Source organism: Myotis yumanensis, unplaced genomic scaffold (assembly GCF_028538775.1).
Source record: "Myotis yumanensis isolate MYYU_CA2020_CCGP unplaced genomic scaffold, mMyoYum1.0.hap1 SCAF_6, whole genome shotgun sequence".
Taxonomy (NCBI): domain Eukaryota; kingdom Metazoa; phylum Chordata; class Mammalia; order Chiroptera; family Vespertilionidae; genus Myotis; species Myotis yumanensis.
In genome coordinates this window covers 85,685,900-85,709,206 of record NW_027223757.1, presented here as the reverse complement: position 1 = coordinate 85,709,206, position 23,307 = coordinate 85,685,900, and the positions used below count along the sequence as shown (strand labels likewise).

Below are 23,307 nucleotides of genomic sequence, written 5' to 3'. Positions count from 1 at the left end.
TATCCCTGCCCGGCTGCTGCCCCCAGGCTTCCATCACCCTGGGCCTAGAGTAGATCCTCAAAGGTTGGCGGAGACAACGTTAAAGGCACAGAGTTTATTGGGGAGTCTGGCTCCAGGACCCGCGAGTTCTCAGCAGTGGGACGGCGCGGGTGGCGCTCCTGGCCTCCGAGCGGTAGGGGGCGCTGTGCGTCGCGGTGGCCTCTGGGGAACGGGACGCACATAGCGCAGACGCACTCGGGACTTCTTCGCGTCTCCACGTGTGAACTTTCCCGGCACCTTTTTGAGAAAAATGCCCAAATTCAAGGCGGCCCGCGGGGCCGGGGGCCAGGAAAAACACGCTCCCCTTGCCGAGCAGATTCTGGCCGGGGACGCGGTGCGGGCAGGGGCCCGGGAGAAGCGGCGTGGTCGCGGGACCCAAGAGGAGGAAGAAGAGTATGTGGGGCCCCGGCTGAGCCGACGGATTTTGCAGCAAGCGCGGCAGCAGCAGGAGGAGCTCGAGGCCGAGCATGGGACTGGGAGCCGGCCCGCGGCGCCGCGGGAGCGCATCACGCGGCTGGGTGAGCGGCGGGGATGGGTCCGAGGAAGGAGGAGGTTAGGAGAGGATGGACGGGCATCGGGCCGGGGAATAGCTGAGGATAAAAAGGGTCCGTGGTGCTCCCCTTACAGAGGTACTGAAATGGGAGACTCGGCCCTGGAGCGGGTTTAGGAGAGTCAGAGCCCTCCACGCCCACTACTAGTTTTAGGCCCTCTCTTCCAGGTACCCCTGAAGTTAGGAAGCAGGAAGTGGTTGCTGACACCACTAGTTTCTCCTAGTGTTTATCCATCCATCTGTTCTGTAAATACTTATGGGATGTCTACTAGTGCTTCGTACTGTGCTAGGAGTGCAGAAGGTTTGGCTAAAGAGGTAAACAAGGTAGACATGCGCCTGGCTTCAGGATGTTAGAGTCTAGCCCAGGAGAGAGTAGGCAATAGACAATGAGAATAATACATTCCATGGTAAAGTATAATAGATTCTCTGATGACAACGGCATTGATCTTGGGGGTCGGGCTCCCCAGATTGCATAACCTTTGTGCTGAGACCTGAAAAACGAGTGAGGAGAGCCCTGAGCAGAAAGAACAATATTGTTTAGGGGCCAAAGAGGGACAGGGGGTAAGTAAAAGATGATCAACACTTTCTTAGGGTGGGCGTGTTGACCTTCCTATCCAGTTCTCGGATCTCTTTCCTTTGTCCTGACACAATTGAACATTGGCCTCCTGGCTGTAGTATCTTTACTTGGCTTCCAAGACATCACATTCCTGTGTTACTACTTACCTCTCAGTAGCCTTTGCTGGCTCCCTTTTGATCCCCAACCTCTTTTTTTTTTTTTAATATATTTTTATTGATTTCAGAGATGAAGGGAGAGGGAGAGAGCGATAGAAACATCAGTGATGAGAGAGAATCATTAATTGGCTGCCTCTTGCAGGCCCCCTTCTGGGGATCAAGCCCATAACCCAGGCATGTGCCCTGACAGGAATCGAACCCTGACCTCCTGGTTCATAGGTCGACGCTCCACCACTGAGCCACACTGGCCAAGTGATTCCCTAACCTCTTATTGAAGTGCCACAGGGTTCAGTCTTTGGACCTCTTCTCTTCACACACTTCTCTGGTGTTGCCATCAGTTTCATGGTTTAAACACCATCTATTTGGTGACCGCTCTCAACTTTATATTCTAGCCTTGATTTCTCCCATGAAACCTACATTATTCAGTTGCCTATGTGGCATCTCCAGTTTGAAGTCTAATAGACATCTCAAATTTAACATGTCCAAAATAGACCTTCTTGCCAAACTTGCCCCTCCACCATCTTCCTCATCTCAGTTAATAGCACGATATCGTCCCATTTGTTTAAGACAGAAACCTTGGACTCCTCTCTTTCTCATTCCACATCTGATCTATTGGGAAATCCTGTTGACTCTGCCTTCAAAATACATCCAGAATCAGACCACTTCTCACCACCTGGGAACACCATCCTCTGCAAGCCACCACGATCTCTCTCGCCTGGATTATTACAGTCTCCTCATTAATATCCCATACCCCCTACAGTCCACTCTCAACTCAAAAGCTAGAGAATTACAGTGGTTTGCAAAGCCCTATATGATCAGCTTCCATTGCCACTCCGACTTCTACTTTTCCCTTTTCACTCCACCCATATCGGCTTCAACATGGTAAGTTAGGGCCTTTGCCCTGGTGGCTCCTTCTGTCCTCATACACCTGTAGGCATACTCTCTCCACTCTTCACCTTCTCAGGCCTGTTATGCAAAGAGCTGAGATCCGAGAAAAATAACCCAGAAGACCGGCTGTGAAAGACATGGGTTTATGAGGACTTACTGCGCACGGTGGCGGCCCACTGGTGAAGTTTTTCCCCAGCACAGGGTTGTATAGGATACAGAGAACAGGGCATGCAGGAGAGACGTGCTCAAGCGTAAGCTCTGTAAGATCAAAACACTAATAGTTTACAATCGGGCTCACATCCAAGATCAGTTTCTGTTTAGCTGTTTCTTGACTGAGGAGCTGTCCAGGCTCCCAAGGTTGCTCCCACAGTCCATTTACAGGTGGCCTTCATCATATTCCCACAGGGTCAGAGTGGGGAGCTGGAGCTTGGGAAGGAGCCCAGGTTCTCACATACCACACACCTTCATTAAAAATTGCAACACCCCCACCCTGGCCTGGTGGCTCAGTTGTTTGGAGCATAGCATTGTCCCATATACCAAAAGGTTGCAGGTTCGATTCCTAGTCAGGGCACATACCTAGGTTGTGGGTTTGGATCTGGTTGGGCTGGGTACCGGAGGCAACTGATCATTGTTTCTCTCTTGCATTGATGTTTCTCTCTCTCTCCCCCCCCCCCCCCTTGTTTCTTCTCTCTCTAAAATCAATGGAGGGCATGTACTCCGGTGAGGATTAAAAGGAGAAAAAAGAGAAAATTTCAACACCTCCACCCCTATCTTTACAGTCGCAACCTCTCTGTTCTGCCTTATTGCTTTTTTTCAGAGCACTTGTCTTTTAACCTATCATGTTATATTTATTGTCTGTCTTCCCCGACTAGAGTATATGCTCTATAAGGGCAAAAGATTTTGTTTCTCTTGTTCATTAGTATAGTTCCAGCACCCAGAACAGTGTATCACATATACTAGGCACTCAATGTTTGCTGAATGAATAGATTAATGAATGATGGTGAGGTGGGTAGGAACCAAATCTGCAAAAGACTTGGAGGCTGTGCCCAGGATTTAAAGCTGTCATAAAGACAATGAAAAACTATTGGAGAATATGGAGACCAGTTAGGGGACTGTTTAATTAATCCAGGCAAGAAATGATGCTGATCTAGGCTTAGACAGCTGTGAAGTTTTTGAAATATTCTATGAGGTAGAATTGAATAGGCTTTAGTCATTGAGTGTTGGGAATGAGGCAGGCCTGCCTCCCAGGTTCCGGCTTAGCATGGGATGGACGGTGGTGCTATGTACTCAGATATAGAACACAGTGAGTAAGTAGTATAGGCCTAGGAGGAAAAGAGTGAGTTTGGTTGGTATAGGTGAAGTTTGAAGTTCTTGTGAAGAGCAACTGTACAGGTGGCAGCTGGAGTTATGGTCTGGAGTGAAGGGACATCGACCTCCAGGTATAGGCTTGGGGGTTCTTAGCATGTGGAGACAAAACACCTTTGCCACACCACCACCACCATTTAGCCTTTATCACACACTTCCTTTGTTAATAACCTGTTCATATGCAGCATTTCATCCTGGATTGGAGTATGGCATCCCTTACCAGATGACCAATCAGCTGTAGCCTTCCAGTAATCAGTTCTTCAATGGGTTGGCCCATTGAAATCTGAACTACACTGCCTGGCCTCGAGGCCTCCCACAGTCTGGGTTCACTTTACCCATCCAGCCATATTCTTGCTGCTGCTTAACAGACAATCTTGTAAAAGCCCTTTTGCCAGTTTTGTATTGTAACCCAGGTTTGGACCACACTCCAGCTGCACCCATGCTCCCTATCCAGACTCTAATCATCGTCGGCACTCATCATCTTCTAAATTGCCTATGGTATATACTGTCTCTACCACTCATTTGGCATATGATCAAGCCCATCCATGTGTGTAGAATATGGGTAAAGAATGCACAATCGAGGCCCAGACTACATGCCACAGGCAAATTACTTAACTTTTCTTGTGCTTTAGTGTTCCCATCTGAAACTGGGTATACTAATAAGACCTACTTCTTGGGGTTGTGAGTATTATGTACAGTATTTAGAACAGTTCCTGCTACATGACTGAGTATAATGTGTTAACTATGATATATTGGCGTCACTGTGTCATTGGTTCACATATGTACATTTTGTTTCTCAAGCAGGATTGTAAGCCCCTGGTACAGGAAGATAGTGTGTGCACCACTGTTTCACTGCACACATCCATCTGTCACAAGTACGCGTGAGGCTTACACTGTCCGTGCTGGTTAAAGTTAAATTGGCCTCTAAATCCCTCATCCACCGCTTGCCTTTCTCATCAATTTCATCTCCCCTCTTCTAGGTCCAGGAGTGCCGCAAGATGGATCAGATGATGAGGATGAAGAGTGGCCCACCCTGGAGAAGGCTGCCACAATGACAGGGGCCGGCCACCATGCCGAGGTGGTTGTGGACCCTGAGGATGAGCGTGCCATTGAGATGTTCATGAATAAAAACCCTCCTGTCAGGTAGGGCTGACATGGCCTAGAATTTGGGGTAGTGGGTCCTGGTAGCCACTTCCCACAAGGAAGCAAATGCTCTGGCAGAGTTTTGGTGCCCTACCCTTGGGAAGGGCCTGAGCGTTGCTAGTTGTAGGAATCCACCTTAACAAAAGTGGCCCATCCTCAGACAGCCATTCTGAGTGAGAATGACACAGACTCAAAATATCTCTTCCCTCTCTGTCCACCTGTTCTAGAACTGCTCAGATTACCTGGGGAGACAGCTACCTGACCTTTTTATGTTTCTAGGGAGATGTATTCCACTGCATTTGGTCTTGGCATACTCTAGGGGTAAGCTCAGTTTCCTTGGCCAAATCTCTTTTGTACCCTAAGCTTCATTTTATTCAAGGTTTTTCAGCCTTAGTGCTATTGGCTGGATAATTTTGTGTGTGTGGAGGCTGATCCGTGCAATGTAGGGTGTTTAGCAGCATTGCTGACCTCTACTCACTAGATGCCAGGAGTGACCTTCCCACCAATTGTGATAACCAAAAAGGTCTCGGGCATTGCCAGATGTCTCAGGCATTGCAGATTCGCCCCGCTTAGAACCACTGGTTTATGCCCATCATAATAAATGCTACTCCACATGATGTATGCATTTGAGCTCCTGTAGTCAAACCCCTGAGCATGTGGATTTTGGCCCAGGAGAGGGGAATCTAGCAAAACGGCCCTCAACCAGTCCATTCTGATCCTGTGATAATAACATGACATTGTCCTTGGTTCTGCGGGCTACTTTGGGTTAATGCATCTCTCATTGCTAATAATACTGTGAAAACACAGGAAGGCTGAATGATAAGGTCTGTGGTAGTTTATTTGAGAGCACAGAACAAAGGGATGAGTTCCTCTTTCAGATCGATACCCAGCAACTGAAATAGATGTCACAGAGTGTATACTTGGACTCGTGTGCTTGTCCCACCAGAGAGCCTCTCCGTGCCTTATAACTCCTTTTTCACCGATCGTTCTGACGAACCTGGCAGAATGGTTTTCCAGCTTGCAGTAAATGGAAGAGTGAAGCTACTAGAAACAGTGACTCCTGGCAGTTTTGAGAAATGACAGCTGGCATCTTCAGAAAGCAGGCCCAGACCCACATGAGCTCAGCAATCAGAGGCTGTTTAGTTTGGAGGCACGTTACCGTGTGCTGTAAAGTACCTGAACTTTAGAACCTGAGCAACGGGGCTTGACTCTTCCCCCCATTTGAGAACTCAGACCTTGGGTGCGTGTTAACCTGTCTGAGTATCAGTTCCCATGTTGAATAAGGCGAATGACACCCAGTGTGGGTGTTGCACGGACTAAGACAACGTCTGAGAAATCCTGTGCTCATTGCCTGGCCTTGAGAAGACCCTTAGTTTTAAATATACGTTAGCAGCCTCTGGAGATACCATTCTTATACCAAAGCCCAATGTAAGGAGAATTATGAGTCATCACACTAAAGTTACGTTACATACACTGTTTAATGAGGGAAAAATATTATTGTGCCCTGGTCTTTTCCCAAATTATCCCAGCTACTTGAAATCTTGGTATATAACTAAGAGGTCAGACCAGTATATTATAATTGGAGAGACTTCAGCATGTAAGGGATGTGTCTGAAATTGGCAACACATTACACATTTTCCATGGACTGGTAGTTCCAAGTAACGTACATGTATTAATTCGCTTAATCCTGGCGTTAACTTTATGAGGTAGATACAGTTATTACCCCTTTTACAGATGAGAAAACTGAAACATAGAGAGGCAAAGTAGCAGGCCCAGGGTTACACAGGTAGTGGAAAAGCCAGGATTTAAACCCAGGCAGACTGACTGCAGAGTCCGGGTTCTTAACCTCCACACGTTTGTCTGCTTCATCCCAAGTTGAATGACTTTCAGGTCGTTTGTGCTCTGCAGTGATTCCATGGTGCGTCCGGCCCAGAGGGGAACTGAGGTCGTATATCCCAGCAAGATGACAGGTTTATTGGAGCTCATAAGAAACTGTGTGTGGAGTCTAGAGCTTCCTGGACTATGACCACAGCACTCCCACCCCTTCCTTCCCCTCTCCCCTGCACCCCACTCCCAACTCTTAGGCGTACCCTGGCTGACATCATCATGGAGAAGCTGACTGAGAAGCAGACGGAAGTTGAGACGGTCATGTCCGAGGCGACAGGATTCCCTATGCCCCAACTGGACCCCCGGGTCCTAGAGGTCTACAGAGGAGTCCGGGAGGTAAGAGCTGGAATACCTTCACAGGGGCTGTGGGCTCCCACCTAAGGTTTTGGGTGCCCACATCTCATACCCAGAAGGCCTGGTGGCCAAGAACAGTCTTAAGTCAGAGTGTATGGGTTCAGAGTCCTGCTGCACCCCTTAGTGACTTGGTGGCTGTGGGTAAAGTCTCCGTGTCCCCATCTGGAAAATGAGGATGATAATAGCATCTCCGTGTGTGGTGGTTGTGAGGATTCAGTGAGTGAACATATGAAAAGCCCCCGGACAAGTACCTAGCACTCGGCAAGCAGGATGTGTGTTCTTGGCAACGATGGTACTACTCCCTCATCCTCAGGTGTTATCCAAGTACCGCAGTGGGAAGCTGCCCAAGGCATTTAAGATCATCCCTGCACTCTCCAACTGGGAGCAGATCCTCTATGTCACAGAGCCCGAGGCCTGGACCGCTGCTGCAATGTACCAAGCCACAAGGTAGAGTGGATGGGAGTTAGAGTGGCCTTAGGTCTATAGGTAAAGGGCTGGGGGCATGGGAAGTACAGGTTTTCCTGGTCTTTGCCATTACTTTTTTTTTCCTCTATATTTTTATTTTATGTATTTATTTTTATTGGTTTCAGAGAGGAAGGGAGAGAGAGAGAGAGAGAGAGAGAGAGAGAGAGAGAAACATCAATGATAAGAGAATCATTGATTGGCTGCCTCCACACACCCCTTACTGAGGATCGAGCCTGCAACCCGGCCATGTGCCCTTGACCGGAATCAAACCCAGGATCCTTCAGTCTGCAGGCTGATGCTCCATCCACTGAGCCAAACCGGCTAGGGCTGCCATTACATTTTTTAAAAAATATTTTTTATTGAGAGAGAAAGGGAGAGGGAGACAGAGAAACATTGGCTGCCTCCCACAGGCCCCCCGCCCCCCACACTGGGGATCGAGCCCGCAACCAGGGCATGCGCTCTGACTGGGAATAGAACCAGCAGCCCTTTGGTGCATGGGATGATGCCCAACCAACGGAGCCACACCAGCCAGGGCTGCCATTTTAACTTTGCCCCAGAGCTCTCTCTTGTGCTTCTTTATATCATCATTTTCCCGTTTCATGTTTTGGGGCCAAGACCCTGTTGAAAATCGCCTGTGATGAGTTTTTAGGGAAAAGGCTTATAACTACTGGGCTACCACCCTGGTGGCCTCAAAAGTCTGTGGCTCCCCACACGTGCTCAGGTCCCTCAAAGAGTAGGGTAGAGAAAGCCCACGATGGGGAGAGGAAGGTGAATAGCTGAGTTGCCATTGGTTTGGGAGCACTCTAGCTCTCTCGGTGTTCACCTGTTTGGATGCATCTTGTAGACCTCCTGTTCTCTCCTATCTGATTTGGGTGTTGCATGCACATAGTTCACATACCCCTCAGATCTTTTGCATGCACCATCCACAGTGATATTTAAAGGGCCAGCTCCAGGCTGTCAAGTGACCTGGATGTCCCTGCTACCCCCCCCCCCCCCCCCCCCCCAAAACTAGGATTTTCTCATCTAACCTGAAGGAACGCATGGCTCAGCGCTTCTACAACCTTGTCTTGCTCCCCCGGGTACGAGATGATATTGCTGAATACAAACGACTCAATTTCCACCTCTACATGGCACTCAAGAAGGCCCTTTTCAAGCCTGGAGCCTGGTTTAAAGGTGAGAACCCAGGAGGAAGTTAGGAAAGGGAGGGGCTGGAGCTCCTGCAGGTGATAGCAGTAAGCATGACTTGGGAGATGGCTGGCTCTGTGGTAGGTGGGGGTGCTTCCTGCTTTGCATCCTTTCTCTCACCCTCAGCTCAAAGTGACTGCCCCTCTGACCCTCCCCAGGGATCCTCATCCCACTGTGTGAGTCGGGCACCTGTACCCTCCGGGAAGCCATCATCGTGGGTAGCATCATCACCAAATGCTCCATTCCTGTGCTGCACTCCAGGTAGTGTTCCCACTCCAGGGGAAAAGATGACTGATCAGTGGAATCACCAGGACTTGGAGTTGGTGGGGGTACAGAGTGGAGAAGGAGCTGAGAATACCGTAGCCCTGATTTTGTGGCTTAAGCCACTAGGTACATCATTCTTCACTAGATTGTAATTCCATAAGAACAGGGTCCCAGTGCCTGGCACTTGGTAGGTGCTCAGTAAATAGTTGAAGGAATGAATAAGGGAACATGGGAAGGAAATAGGTCAGGGGTGGAGATGTTGAGATATTTGAACATACTCTAGTTGGATACTGAGTGAGACAAGCACTCTGAGCCAGGAGTAGGGACTTGGGATGAATCAGCATCCTAATTAGAGATGATAACTGGAGTGCAGGGGGAGGAGGATCAAGACTGCACAGATGCTCTAGCCGGTTTGGCCCAGTGGATAGAGCGTTGGCCTGCCCACTGAAGCATCCCAGGTTTAATTCCGGCCAAGGGCACATCCTGGGTTGTGGGATTGATCCCCAGCAGGGAGCGTGCAGGAGGCAGGTGATCAGTAATTTACTCTCATCATTGAAGTTTCTATCTATCCCTCTCCCTCTCTGAAATCAATAAAAATGTTTTAAAAAAAAGTTAAAATAAATAAAATTACTTGAAAAAAGACTGCTCTGCATGGGTGAGAAGGCCTGAGATGGCCCTTTCAGGCACACCACAGTGTAAGGGCCAGTAGAGGAGAAGAGGGGGAAAGCACAGAGGGAGAGGTAGACCCTCTCCCCCATTTCCCCACCGACTCCACCCATCTTCCCACAGCGCGGCCATGCTGAAAATTGCTGAGATGGACTACAGCGGTGCCAACAGCATCTTCCTGCGGCTGCTGCTGGATAAGAAGTACGCACTGCCCTACAGGGTGCTGGATGCTCTGGTCTTCCACTTCCTGGGGTTCCGGACGGAGAAGCGTGAACTGCCCGTGCTCTGGCACCAGTGCCTCCTGACTTTGGCCCAGCGCTATAAGGCAGACCTGGCCATGGAGCAGAAAGAGGCCCTCCTAGAACTGCTCCGGCTGCAGCCCCATCCCCAGCTGTCCCCTGAGATCAGGCGTGAGCTTCAGAGCGCAGTGCCCCGAGATGTGGAAGATGTTCCCATCACCATGGACTGAGAAAACAGCCACTCATCCTGGTCTGAGGGGTGTGGGAGGACACCAGGATCCCAGTTAAGGTGACACTGAGCCTTTACAACTGGGCAGTGAGAGCTCCTGGGCATCTGGGACCCCCCAGTACCCTGCAGGGCGGACCGAGGGTCAGACCATTGTTGCTGCTCAGTTCTGGAACCTGTTTGAGATCCACACCCCAGGATTCCCACTGCCCTGCTGGGGCTTGGAGTTCTTTCTCCCAGGCTATGTCAAGTCCCTGGGATGTGGATGAAAAGGCGGGTATTTATTGAGCGTCTGTGTTTTATTGTGATCAATGCAGATCTTTCTGTTTTCCCTCTTTATCTAAAGGTAGGGATTACTCTTCCCTGTTCCTGCCTAGGAGTGGATTCTTACCCAGTATACTGAGGACCCCCACCCCTATCCTAACTCTCCAAGCTTGTTTCTCCAGGCTATACCCAGAGTTAGCCCCTAGGGGGCTCGTCTCTGCCTTTCCCCAATACAGGCTGCTTTGGGAGAATGCCAGGAACCAGGAGGTTGTTCAAAAGAAGGTCTGTCTCAGCTGTGGGTGGAAGAGCTAGAGGAGAGAGCCCCTAGAGCCGTGGTCGGCAAACTGCAGCTCGCGAGCCACATGCGGCTCTTCGGCCCCTTGAGTGTGGCTCTTCCTAAGCCTTAGGAGTACTCTAAGTTAATAACAATGTACCTACCTATATAGTTTAAGTTTAAAAAATTTGGCTCTCAAAAGAAATTTCAATCGTTGTACTGTTGATATTTGGCTCTGTTGACTAATGAGTTGCCGACCACGGCCCTAGAGCAAGCATGTCAAACTCAAAGGCTGACATGGGCCAAATAAAGTAGGCCTGTGGCCTACGAGCCACGAGTTTGACATGCTTGCCCTAGAGGGAAGTGGAAATGCAAAGACCAGACAGATCAGAGAATATTGGTTGTGCCCAGGATAGTTAGAGCTGGATCACCACCAGACAAGTTCCCTTTCTGGCTAATGAGAGCATTAGACTGGAGGTTGGCAAACTAGGGTCATATGCCCATTTTCTTATGCCCATGAACTAAGAATGGTGTTTATATTTTTTAATGGATGGGAAAATTTTTTTAAAGAGTATTTTATGGTAGGTGAAAATGATGTGAAATTCAAATTCCAGTGTCCATAGTTTTATTGGAACACAGCCACTCCCATCTATTTACATGTTTCCCATGGCTACTTTCATGCTGCAATAGCAGAGTACAATCCTGGAACCCTTGTTTGCCTTTGAAAATGTGTCTTTGTTCCAACCCAGTTAATATATTTGGGAACAATTTTATCATAAAACAAATAGCACATTTATTTATATGCAGTTTTGTCCTTGAGAAACAACACATAAAATCAGAAAACTGCACCACGCTGAACCAAGCCAGATACACAAGTGCAAGCACCTCTGACATGTGGGTTGGGAGTCACATCCTCCCAACCTCTGCTTCCACAAGCGAACTTCAGGTGTTTTTGAAGATAAAGGACTATGTTATATTTGTGTTTCTTAACCATTTGTATATAAAAACTATGCTATCCTTTTTTTAAAAAATATATTTTTATTGATTTCAGAGAGGAAGAGAGAGAAACATCAATGATGAGAGAATCATTGATTGGCTGCCTCCTGCATGCCCCAGACTGGGGATCAAACCTGCAACCCAGGCATGTGCCCTGACCAGGAATTGAACCATGACCTCCTGGTTCATAGGTCCACGCTCAACCACTGAACCAAGGCAGCCAGGCCCTTTTTTTTTTTTTTTTTTAATATATTTTATTGATTTTTTAGAGAGGGAGAGTGAGAAACATCGATTCAACCGCCTCTTGCACGCCCCCTACTGGGGATGTGCTGGCAAACGGGATACATGCCCTTGACCAGAATCGAACCTGAGACCCTTCAGTCCGCAGGCCGACGCTCTGTCCACTGAGCCAAACCAGTTAGGGCCGGCCCCTCTATTTTAAAAAACATGTCACTCGCCCTAGCTGGTTTGGCTCAGTGGATGGATCATTGGCCTGCGGACTGAAAGGTCCCAGGTTTGATTCCGGTCAAGGGCATGTACCTTGGTTGCGGGCACATCCCCAGTGGGGGGTGTGCAGGAAGCAGCTGATCGATGTTTTTCTCTCATCGATGTTTCTGGCTCTCTATCCCTGTCCCTTCCTCTCTGTAAAGAATCAATAAAATATATTTTGAAGAAATAAAAAACATGTCACTCAACCCTGCTGTGTGATTGTGCATAGATCCATGAACCATGTGGGTCGGATCAGGGTTGTGGGCTTGATCCCCAGTAGAGGGCATGTAGGAGGCAGCCATAGATTATTCTCCCATCGTTGATGTTTGTATCTCTCCCTCTGAAGTCAATATTTTTTTAAAAAAACATACCGCTCATTAAGTTTTTGCATGTTGTGCCCATACATAAGTCCTATAGATTTTATTAGGCAGTTTTGCAAAGTACAATGATTTTTTAGGAACGCACACATTCCATTATAAAGTAGCACTGACCTGTGGGACAGAGATGATAGCTTGCAGGCCTAAAATATTTACTCAGGCCCTTTACGTAACAGGCTTGATGGACCACCGATGGAACCACTGATTTCTGCCCCCTTTACCTATGCTTTTACCCACACCTCCATCCAATCCAAGAAGCCAAGGCCAACTTTATTCCAGAATCTTTATTAAGGTAGCATATGATGGTCCTGGGCCAGCAACTGGACCTTGTGGCCTAGGGAAAGGCCTGTGTTAACAGGGCTTGCATCCTCAGACAGCGGGCTTGGTCACCTCCGCGTTACCCCTGCTCCATCCCGATGCAGGATGGGGCCGAGGGCCAAAGGGAGAGGAGGGCATGGCCCCTCCCAGGCCGTAGCAGCTCCTCGGTCACAAGGATCCTCTCGCCAGTAGCAGAGGAGGGATGCAGCAACCGCCAGGGCCACCACCACTTGGGCTGGTGGGCCCCACCACACCCTCTTACAGTTGTACTCAACACAATTAATAAATTAAAACCACCTCTTCCTTCAGCACTGACCCCCCTCAAACACAGGAGAAACTGGGCAGAAAGCAAAGCAAGGAGGAACTGGTTGATTCTTGAACCTCTGACAGAGGCCTGGGCCCCCTTCCCTCTAGGAGCAGCTATGAGCACGGATTATGCAGGGCTCTCCAAAGTATGTTGAGAAGAGCTGTCCAGACTGTGTCCCCTCAGAATATCAGAAATTTCTTCAGAAAGACCCCAATCCAAATGCAGTAACTCTAGAAGGGGCAGCACCTTTGTAAGGCACCAAGGCATTTTGGCATTTGAGAACGTGAGAGCCCCAGAGATAGGGGGCCTCAATAAGGAATGCTGGTTACGTCTAGTTTACCTTCTTCAATTCTGTCTCTGACCAGCCGACCCACCCCCAGCCAGAACCAGGGAAGGAGCTGAGCTGGTCAGAGGCAGGGAGAAGGAGGGGCCTGACTAGCCACCCAAACGTGGCTGGCCGGGCCCCTTAGTGCACACTGCAGGGATAGGTAGGACCTGCCCGCTTCTCTTTAGCAAAGGGCAAATAGGAAGGAGCCCCCCCAGACTTCAGTTGTGGCAGATGTGACGTGGTTTGTTCCTGCAGGGAGGGAGGGTGGCAGTGACCCTCCTCTGCTGTCAGTGGCCACTGGAGGGGGCCTCTCCGGGGCTACAGGTGGATGGCTGTGACGTCTGTGGGAGTGCTGGTCTGGCTGGGCCCCTGGCTGCTGGAGCCTCTGGGGGCTTTGGGTGCTGGGCTGGGGGACGTCTGGGCAGCTTCCCTGAGGCTCTCCCTGAGTGCAGCTTCAATCTGCTCCTGACAGGCCCGCAGGCAGTCCTGGGAACAAGGGGACAGTGAGGAGGGAATGCTGGGTGAGGTGGAGGAAGGTCCCATTGGAGCTGAAGGTCCACTTCCCTCCTCCCATAGCATCTGGCAGCAGTTGCAGGGGACGGACACCTCCCAGCACACAGGGAAGTCTGGGGAGGTTAGGCCACAGCCCAGCCCCAGGAATCAGCCTTCAATTCTCAGAAACTGGCAAGAGGATGTGGCAACAGGGTGTGAGCGCAGCCCTGCATCCGACACCAAACCTCCCACCCCCACTCCTGCACACCATTTGGCAGAAAAGGGCACCAAGGGATGGTGCCCTGAAACCCACCCAAGACCACTTGCTTTTCCCCAGACAAGGCAGTAGATAAACCACCACAGAAGCCCCAAGGGCAGGGCGCGTGAAACCAGGAGTGGGCACCAGGTTGGAGATGGACACCTCCCTCTACTGGAGGCTCAGCGAATAGCAGCGCTTCATGGATTGACAGGCTGCTGCCCAGCTGCCCAGCACTCACCACTTCAGTGCCTGTGATCCCTGCCAGCAGCTCCGTGAGCTCATCTGCGGATGCGGGCCAGGCACCCAGGCCTTGCACTGCAGCCCCAATGCTGCCTGTGGCGATCATGGATGGTGGGTACATGGCAAAGGTGTAATCTTGGGAAGAGGGAGAGGGAACCATGAGGCAAGAAGAACATCAAGAATAACAACCAGGGTGGACTTCCTATCCTTCAGAAAGTGCCAGGCAGCAGGAATAGAGCAGGGGCATACTGGAAAATGCCAGCAGTGAGTTGTGTCAGACAGGGGCAAGAGAGAGGTAGGAGAGATCCTCTCCTAGAGGGTCAGGGTGAATAGCAGACTTGTGCAGGCCAGGTCCAGGGTGGTCCCTAAGGGACCCAGGCCAGGCATCAGGGAGTGAATGAGTCTCTCTCCCTGGTGTGGAAACAACCAGGGTCGAGACCTGGGTTCTGCTCCTAATTTAATCACCGTGAAACCTTGGGCAATCACTTCTCTCTGAGCCCTGAGTCCCCACCTACATTTGTACCGGGGTCTCTAAGATCCCATACAGCTTAGATTGTGCTCCGCATCTTTTCTGTATTGAAACTGGGGGCTCCGAGGGAACATACTTTTCACAAATTTTAAAAGGCATATAATAAGCATCTCCTCTGACCCTCCCATGTCTTGATTTTCCCAATTTGGCAAAAATATGCCTGGAGTGTATTACCTGTAGCACAGAGGGCCAAAAAGGTCTGAGCATGCTTTTTGACCAAGGCCTGTCGGTCGCTGGGCAGAGAGAGCCGGTACAGGATCAGGGCCAGGAAGTCGTGGGCAATCACAGCAGCCAGGTCCCACTTGAGCTTCCCCAGCACCAGCACCTCCCAGTCCTGGAGGTTGGAGAAGAAGGGGGGTCAGTGACTAAAGAAGGCCAGGGAAGAGAGTAACGGAGAAGGAAGCCCACCAAACTCGAAGGTCAAGACCCCAGTTTTGCTTCTGGGTTTAGGGACTGGCACTGTGGAATGGAGAGTCCAGGGCAGGGAAGAGCTGGGGACATTTCTTTGAGCATTTGTTCGTCGTTTACTACGTGCCAGACTACATGCTGTACATGAACTGTCTTTTGATCTTGTTTGGTTATCTTTGGGGGGCCAATAATACAGGCCTTTTTCTGACTTGACCCAGGGCTCTGAGCACTTCTCCAGCTGGGATTGAATGAAAAGACTGCGGCAACAGATACCCCCACCATCTCCATGAACTTGAGGCTCCTCTGGGGTAAAGCAGAGTCTCCATAATCCCAAGGATTTGTAAAAGGGGAAATCACCACTAGCCTCTCCCCAACTCTGCATCCCAGCCAAGCCTATGCCTCTTGTAGAAACCCGGGTGAGCATGAGGCCACACCACCTCTGATACAGTCACTGAACTAACTCTGAGGTTCCTCAAAGGGGACGTTGCCCAACCCAACCCACATCCCCTTGGTGGGACATCAGGGTTGGGTCCTGAGATATAACACCCACCCCACCCCCTTCAACTGGAACCCACAGTGCTTAGTGCCATCTGAGTCTCGGAAAGAGCTGTGGAGGCCATGCCAAACAGGATGGGTCTGGATGGCCTCCGAGGGACCAAACCCGATCCCAACCTGCCTGAGCCTGCACACCCCTGCTAGATCCCAGAAGGCGGATGGAAACCCCAATCCACTTGTCTGGGGTTCGCAGCCCTGGCCCCATTTCTGAGTTGCACATATGAGGATTTCTTCATTGTTTTATCTCAGGAAGGAACTCAAGGGTTTGACTCCTTACTGAGAGAGAAATAGCAACCCCACCCAACCTCTTCCCGGCCCCGGCCTAGGTGTCATCCTCCCAAATCAGCCCCAAACCCTTCACAGGGCCCCACAGAAAACAGCCTGGCCTGGAGCCAGAAGTTGGGCAGAGAAGCTAGCATTCTATCCCTAGGTGCTTGTCCCAGTGGCCAAACTCCTAACTCAGAAGTGAATAGAAAGTACCTAGCCTCCAAGGAAACACCTGAAAGGCAATTTAGAGCGGGACTGGCCCTGTGGGGAGGCATGAGGTCCTGTGTGAGGGAAGGTGGCCACCCTACCCTGTCTCCGGACAGCCCCTGAGAATCTCAGTCCTCGTTTGGCACAGAACATACCCCAGGGAGGGTTTAGCTGCCGTGGCTGGCAGCTTCCATCATATCTCTGGCCTTCAGGGCCACCTGGGCTAGCGAGAAGACCCAGATTCTCGTCATCCGCTTCAGGCTGCCAAGGCAGGACCCTGCCCTCCGCCTCTGGGCCTCCGCCTTCTCACAAGCATTTGGACTGCGGAGTTCACTGAGGTCCCTTCCAACTCTGACCTTCTAGGAAGCCGTCCGCACGCTCCACCCCCAGCTCAGGCGGAGAGAGTGGGGGAAGAGTATTTTTCGCCTGTTCTGAAAAACTTCCCTGGTACAAAGGCACACATACCATCCCAAACTTCTCACACAAAAAAGGAAGTCCCCTTTTACCTTCCAGCCCAAACCCCTCCAAAAACATCTTTCCCACTGGCCCTGGAAAGCAGCTCCACCTTCAAACTTGCCAAAAACTACCAGATTCATCACAAAGCGCTGTGGGGCCTCCCAGATTCCCAACTCCGGCCTCCTACTCCCATCTCTGAGAGCTACTTGGCAGGAAGAGGAATCCTGTTCCTGGACAAGCAGCAGTCGGGGGCCCCAGTACCCTGGCTTCCTGGCCAGCCAATCACAGCAGCCTGCACGCTGCCCTCCTCCCCGGGAGATGGGGCCCAGAGACTCTCTCAGGGTCAGGAGAAGACTTGGCAGTATAGAGCGAGGTTGAGGAAGGTGCCCGCTCACCCACCCTCTCCCAGACCGCCCCCCCCTCCCACCCCCACCCTGGAAGGTGATCTGCGTACCCCTCCTCCAGATCCAGGCAGCTCCCTGACCTCAGGCTTTGGGATAAGAGAACCGGTGACTTTCCTGCCCTGCCTCGGAAGAGCCCAGCCCAAGTTCCTAGCCAGAGGCCCAGGGAGCCACTTCCCAAACCACAGGAGTGACAGCAGCTCCCCGCAGGGTTATGAAAGACCATGGTCAGAGTGGGCGGGACAGGGGAGGGGGCATCATTATCACATCGGAAGCAGCTGCAGCTCAGCTCCCTGTCTCCGCTCTGGCCTCTGGCTAAGGGGGAAAGGGAGAGATGAGATGATTCCACCAGGCCTGAGGCAGCTGCTCAGGTTCCTCACAATGAGGATTAGGAAGGAGCTGTCTCTTCTGGGATATAAGAGGAAGGAAAGAAGGTGGGATGAAACTCCTCGAGCCCTTCCTGAGAGCAATCAGGGCTGGGCTTTAATCTGCTCTGGGAGGCTTTTCAATCACAAAGTCCACACCGGGATAAAGGCTCACCCAAAGCAGCCCCCCTCCCCCACAAGAAGCACATTCCACTCCCCCACTCCAGTGGGGGTGTGCAGGCATGTCCTGCTGCTGCCAATAAATAACTCATGATGGTTGTGTAAACCCGGAGGCAAAGTACTAGTGAGTGTAGACATGCAGTTTGACTTGTTGCTATCTGGGGGAAAGACCAAGAGGAGTGGCACCCCCTGGAGGTCAGGAGAAGGGGAGTTCGTTCATGCCGGCAGTTTAAGCCTCCATTGGGGCTACTCTAACCACCACACGGCACTGCCCATCTTTTGTCCAAATATATAGCCCCTGCGGCCCTGAGCTGTCCCCCAGGGGGCAGAAAGCCTCTGAGGGCTTAGCTTTCCTTTTCCCGGTGAGGAGGCGGTATGTGTTGGGGGCGGGGGGAGTATGCACGCACCCGCATCTGGCGGGGGGAGACAGCGTGGTCGGTGTAGATGCACAATTTTTCGATGGTCAGGGGCGTAGTCTCGCGCAGCTTGGAGGCTAGCAGCATGCAGACCGCACCCAGGAGCTGAAATTGCGCCTTGGGGGTGGGGACACAGGACAGGTAACGATCCAGGTAGTTCATGGCCAGGGGGAAGACTTCCTCCTCACAGCGCTGCTCCTCGCACACCTGGGGGGGCGGGGGGAACACAGTCACTTAAGGGCAGGAACGTGGGAAGCACAGCAGCACTGAAGGTGAAAGGGGGCACTGAAGGGAAGTGGGACGGGGAGCAAACATGGAAGGGGAAAAGGTGCTTACAGTGACAAGGGCTAATACAGAGGATGTGTTCACCCTAAGGTGACGGCCCCCTTCCTCCGTGTCGCCTCCCCCCGCCCCCGCCCCCAGGGAGGTACGCCAGGGGCTCCCTTATTTAATGAGACTCCCCTCCCCCATGGGGGCCCCAAGAGTCACCCACAGCAGCGGAGAGCTGGGACCTCACCCCCGCTACCATCACCCACTGCACACACCCAAAGGGAAGGGAGGAGACTCCAGCCGCTGCCTCCCGCACTTTTCATTTCCCTGACCGCCGGAACCGCGCGCGCGCCACCCCCACCGCCTCCCCGCCAGAGCCCCGCGGCAGACACAGGAACCGGCTCCGCGGCGGGGGCGGCTGCGCCCAGGGTTTTCCAGGCGCGCTCTCCTAAGACGACGGGGCGGGGGAGAGAAGCCGGAGGCGCTAGCGAAGCCGGAGGGGAGAAGGCGAATCCTGCCGGGCTTTCCCGGCCGAAGAGATGGTTAGTTAGGGTGCCAGAGCCGAGGCTGGGGAAGGAAAAAGGAATGGGACACCGCGCAGGCAGCCGGCTAGGGTGCCGAGTGAAAGGCCGGGCCCGGGGGTCCGGGCCACCGAAGCATCTTGCAGATCGTTGTTGAGACCAGGATGTCCCAACAGGGCGGCCCCGGGATGTCCGGAGCCGAGGACGCAGGGACGGCGGGGGAGGGGAGACCCGTCCGCGCGGTACCTCCAGCATCCAGTAGGCCAGCATCTTCCGCATGTGCGGCTTGATCTCCCGCTGCACGCACTGGAAGTAGGAGGCGCGGGGCACGTAGCGCTCCTCCAGGCGGAGCAAGCTCTGCAGCACGCGCTGGTCCCCCAGCAGCCGCGGGTCCGGCCCGGCCCGGGGCGCGTGCCGGGTGCCCTCGCAGCACAGCAGCTCCATACTCGGCGGCGCACGAGAAGGACGGGAGGGCGGGCTCGCGAGCCAGAACGCAGGCGGCGGGCCGGAGAGCGCGGGCGCGGAGCTGGAGCTGGTGCTGGTGCTGGTGCTGGTGCTGGTGCTGGCACTGCGCGCTGGAGCCCGGCCCGCCTGCGCCGGCGCGCGGCTACCCTGACAGGCGCCCCGCCCCTCGCGACGAGGTAGCAACCGTGGAATGCTCTCGCGTCACACGCTCCCGGGGCGGAGCCGCCGGCGCCCCAGACGGAAAGGGCTGGCGGCGCCCCCTCCCCCGCAGCGGCCGCTCTGGTCCTCGGGCGCGGGCCGGCCCGGCTTCCGGTCGCCCCGCTCCCTCCCGACCACCCCGTGGAGAGCGCTTTCCAGGAGGTGGTCCTCTCCCCCCACCAATGCGCCCTCCCATTTCCCTTCTCTGACATTCGTCGCCCAAGAAAGCGCTTTTCTCCAAAGGTTATTCATTCATTGGTCCAACCCTAGGGAATATAACAACTAATAACTAGTTCTTAGCGAGCACTGTTCTAAATACGTAACGTGCAGTAACATATTAAATCCTCACTGAGTTAGGTGTTATCTTATTTCGCGGATAAGGAACGGCAGCACACTAATAATCAATGTGCGGCCGAGCTAGGATCGGGAAGCCGGCAGCCTGGCTGCAGAATCTGTGCTCTACCCCATTGGTACCCCATGGCTGCACATGAGTACTGTGATCCCAAAGCCCGCACCATCTGCAGCGCCTAAGCCTAGGCCAGACCTGCCGGATCAAAATCTGCATTTCAACAAGACCCCCGCTGTTTCTGTGCACAGTAAAGTAGAAGGCCTGGTGGAAATCAGCCCATTACCGAAATACAGCCGGGCGGAGAGGCCGCCTATTCAAGGCCTCACCTTGTCGTTAAGCCCGCTGTGTGGCCTTGGACAAGCCCTGAGAGTCGGCCTTAGCTTCTGTTTGAGGAAAACGTAGGCGGAGAAACTAGATCCTCTCTGAAGGAGCTTCTTGCTCAGACTCTATAAAATCTCCCAATTGCCATTTCTTCTACCTCCCAAACTTTGGGGTTACTTTGTAGTTTCCCCAAAGCTGGATTCCACACGACCAAGAGGCAGACCACAGGCCTCCAGTAATGCCCCCGGTGGGAGGAGGCCTGGGGAACTCCTGCCTCTCCGGAGGTCCTCTCGAGGGAAAGGACACTAACAGGCAAGTTCTATGCTAAATATTTTCTCAATTAATTGTTTTTTAAATAATTTTTATTATAGTTCTAATATCATAGAAATATTCATTTGCATTGTGGAAACCCTAGAAAATCCAGATAAGGCACACAAAAAAGGAAAAATTACTTGCAATCTCACCATCCATAGATAACCCTTTAAAATGTCAATATTTGTTTTTTCTAAGACTGTTCTATTTTTTAAAATGAGGTCATTGCAAATTGTTTTGTAAGCTTTTTTTCCACTAAAACAATATATTGTTAGCACTTTTCCATGTCATTTATACTACAACATTATTCTTAACTAGAGGCCCAATACACGAAATTCATGCAAGGGGCTCAACCCTCACAGCCCCTTGCAGCCCCTCACATCCTCAGCTGGTCCTCACAGCCCCGGCTTCGTCCAGGTCATCTGCACAGTCATCCGGAAGGATGTCTGGACGGTTGTTCTGTTGTTCCATCTAATTAGCATATTAGCTCTTTATTATATAGGATGGCTACATAGTATGCCATGGGGTGAATATATAATGCATTTTACCCAACATGTATTGTTGAAAATTTAAGTTGTTTCTCATTCTTCCCTATTAGAAACAATACTGTGAAATATTTTTGTGGTAATATTTTTTGTGTCATTACTTCTAGAAGTGAATTAATTTCTAGAAGTGGAATTTCTCAATCTAAAGTTATGAAACATTCAAAGACTTTTTTTTAGATTTTTCAAAATTTATTTTTCAGTTAAAGTTGACATACAATATTGTATTCGTTTCAGGTGTATAGCATAGTGGTTAGATATTTATATAACTATGAAATGAACCTCCCCATAAGTCTATTACCCATCTTACACCATACGTAGTTACTACAGTACTATTGGCTATATTCCCTGTGCTGTACTTCATATCCCTGTGACTATTTTTATAACTGGCTATTTGTACTTCTTAATCCCGTTCACCTTTCATCCATCCCCCAAAACTCCTCCCATAAATTTCATTCTAAATCTCCTGCTGAAATGCTGAACCAATCTAATGAACAAACATTAGGTATCTATTTAAAAACAAAACAAACAAATAAACAAAAACCTCTGCCAACTGGAAAAATGAAAAGTAGTTTGTTAGTAATAACATATGTGTGTACTTGTTTTAAATTCAAGAACTCTTGTTACACCAACATGAATGTGTGCCATGTACCTTATCTAACCTGCAAAACCATTACTCCTATCTTCCAAAATACAAGTATGAAGTTTTAGTTAATCACAACACTGCACTCTTTCATTAAAGAGAACAATATACTTTAAATTATAAAGAATAAATATGGCCCAGCTGGTGTGACTCAGTGGTTGAGCATCGACCTATGAACTAGGAGGAGGTCAGAGTTCGATTCCCGGTCAGGGCACATGCCCAGATTGTGGGCTCGATTCCGTTAGGTGGGGTACGGAAGGCAGCCGATCAATGATTCTCTCTCATCATTGATGTTTTGCTCTCCCTCTCCCTTCATATCTAAAAGAATAGATATGAAATTATGGAAAGACAAAAATGTTGAAGTGTAAGAGGTTTTTGGTATGCAGGAGGACTAAAAAATATAGCTTTGAAGTAAGTACATAACCAGAAACCAGATCTGTCCTAAAGGAAGTGTTTCTTTACTCAGAATTATTGAGTAGACTGTTCAGGTTAGAAGGTCATTTATCTTTGATGAGAAAGTAAATCGTCATTAAAGTTTTTTTCCAGTTTTATTGAGGTATCAATTGTATTAGTTTAAAGTATACATGATTTAATATACATATATATTGCAAAATGATTACCATAATAAGGTTAGTTAACAACCATTACATAATTACAATATTTTTCTTGTGATGAGAATTTATTTTAATTTTTTATTGAATTTATTGGGGTGACACTGGTTCATAAAATTATATAGGTTTCAGGTGTACAATTTTATAATAACGTTGAGGATTTTTAAGATCTCATTTAGCAACTTTTCAACTATACAATACAAAACCGTTAACTATCATCATGATGTTGTACATTGTATTCCCAGGACTTATTTATCTTATTTCTGGAAGTTTATATCTTTTAACCACCTTCACCTTGATGTATAGCTGCTATTACTACCCTCCTGTTACAGATGGAAACAGAGACACAGGGAAGCTCAGTATCGCCCAACGCCATGCCGCTAGCAAGAGGCTGCCTTAGTTGGGTCTCTCCAAAGCACACTCTGAGACAAGGATTCAAGTGAAGTAATTGACCCAGGAGGTGATTCCAGGAAGCACCCAAGAGTGGAGAAATGAGGCAGAAGGGAAGGAAACCAGTGAAAAGTACATTGTTGAGTAAGTTAACACTGTGGGCAAATGGAGCTCAGTCCTGTTGAGGAACTCTGGGACGTGACGAGAAGTGCATGCTTCTGCCTCGGAGGGAGCAGGGACACCCGTCCACCATTCCCAACAGCCAGTGGTGGAGGGCTGCTGGGGATGGAGAAAGGGGCCTGCGATTAATTCCCCAGAACGTCCAGCTTTCCTGCGGGAGAGCACATGGACTCGGACAGCCAGGACCAGCCATCAGGCAGTCACAGTGCTGGCACTGGAAGGGGGCTGGTGCACTGGGGAGGCTGAGAGCCCTGGGTATCTGGGTGGCAATGGCTGCATGTGCTACATCAGATTTGACCCAGTCAGGAGCCAGAGCCTAAGTTCGAGGTCCGAATAAATATTTTTAACAGTTTTATGCTCATTTTATTTATTAA

The 23,307-nt window shown here is 50.5% G+C and overlaps 2 protein-coding genes across 7 annotated transcripts in view; one reads left to right on the top strand and one right to left on the bottom strand.

Moving 5' to 3' along the window:
- The first annotated feature begins 5 nt into the window (after window positions 1-5).
- On the top strand, window positions 6-12,232 carry BYSL (bystin like). The gene is made up of 7 exons (XM_070418607.1): window positions 6-557; window positions 4,555-4,717; window positions 6,802-6,940; window positions 7,272-7,405; window positions 8,436-8,596; window positions 8,767-8,869; window positions 9,662-12,232. Exons 1-7 carry the CDS (start codon window positions 290-292, stop codon window positions 10,005-10,007), a joined length of 1,314 nt encoding a protein of 437 aa, XP_070274708.1. The 5' UTR covers window positions 6-289; the 3' UTR covers window positions 10,008-12,232.
- A 440-nt stretch (window positions 12,233-12,672) lies between these two features.
- Window positions 12,673-23,307, bottom strand: part of CCND3 (cyclin D3) — an 86,994-nt gene continuing 76,359 nt past the window's right edge. For 4 of the 6 annotated variants that reach the window (XM_070418611.1, XM_070418613.1, XM_070418612.1 and 1 more), the window contains 4 exons: window positions 18,123-18,338; window positions 15,051-15,210; window positions 14,346-14,482; window positions 12,673-13,842 (listed from right to left, as the gene is read on the bottom strand). In XM_070418611.1, coding sequence (XP_070274712.1) covers window positions 13,675-13,842; window positions 14,346-14,482; window positions 15,051-15,210; window positions 18,123-18,338 — 681 coding nt within the window. In that variant the 3' untranslated portion in view covers window positions 12,673-13,674. Of the gene's footprint in view, window positions 13,843-14,345; window positions 14,483-15,050; window positions 15,211-18,122; window positions 18,339-19,168; window positions 19,438-23,307 lie in introns of those variants that run through there. The other 2 variants (XM_070418609.1, XM_070418614.1) reach the window with 2 other exon arrangements.

Bases quoted from the DNA above. Each gene is read 5' to 3' on its own strand.
- BYSL (XM_070418607.1), top strand. From the start codon at position 290: ATGCCCAAATTCAAGGCGGCCCGCGGGGCCGGGGGCCAGGAAAAACAC. The intron at 558-4,554 runs GTGAGCGGCGGG...CCCCTCTTCTAG, and splicing joins GGAGCGCATCACGCGGCTGG to GTCCAGGAGTGCCGCAAGAT. The intron at 7,406-8,435 runs GTAGAGTGGATG...CCCCAAAACTAG, and splicing joins GCAATGTACCAAGCCACAAG to GATTTTCTCATCTAACCTGA.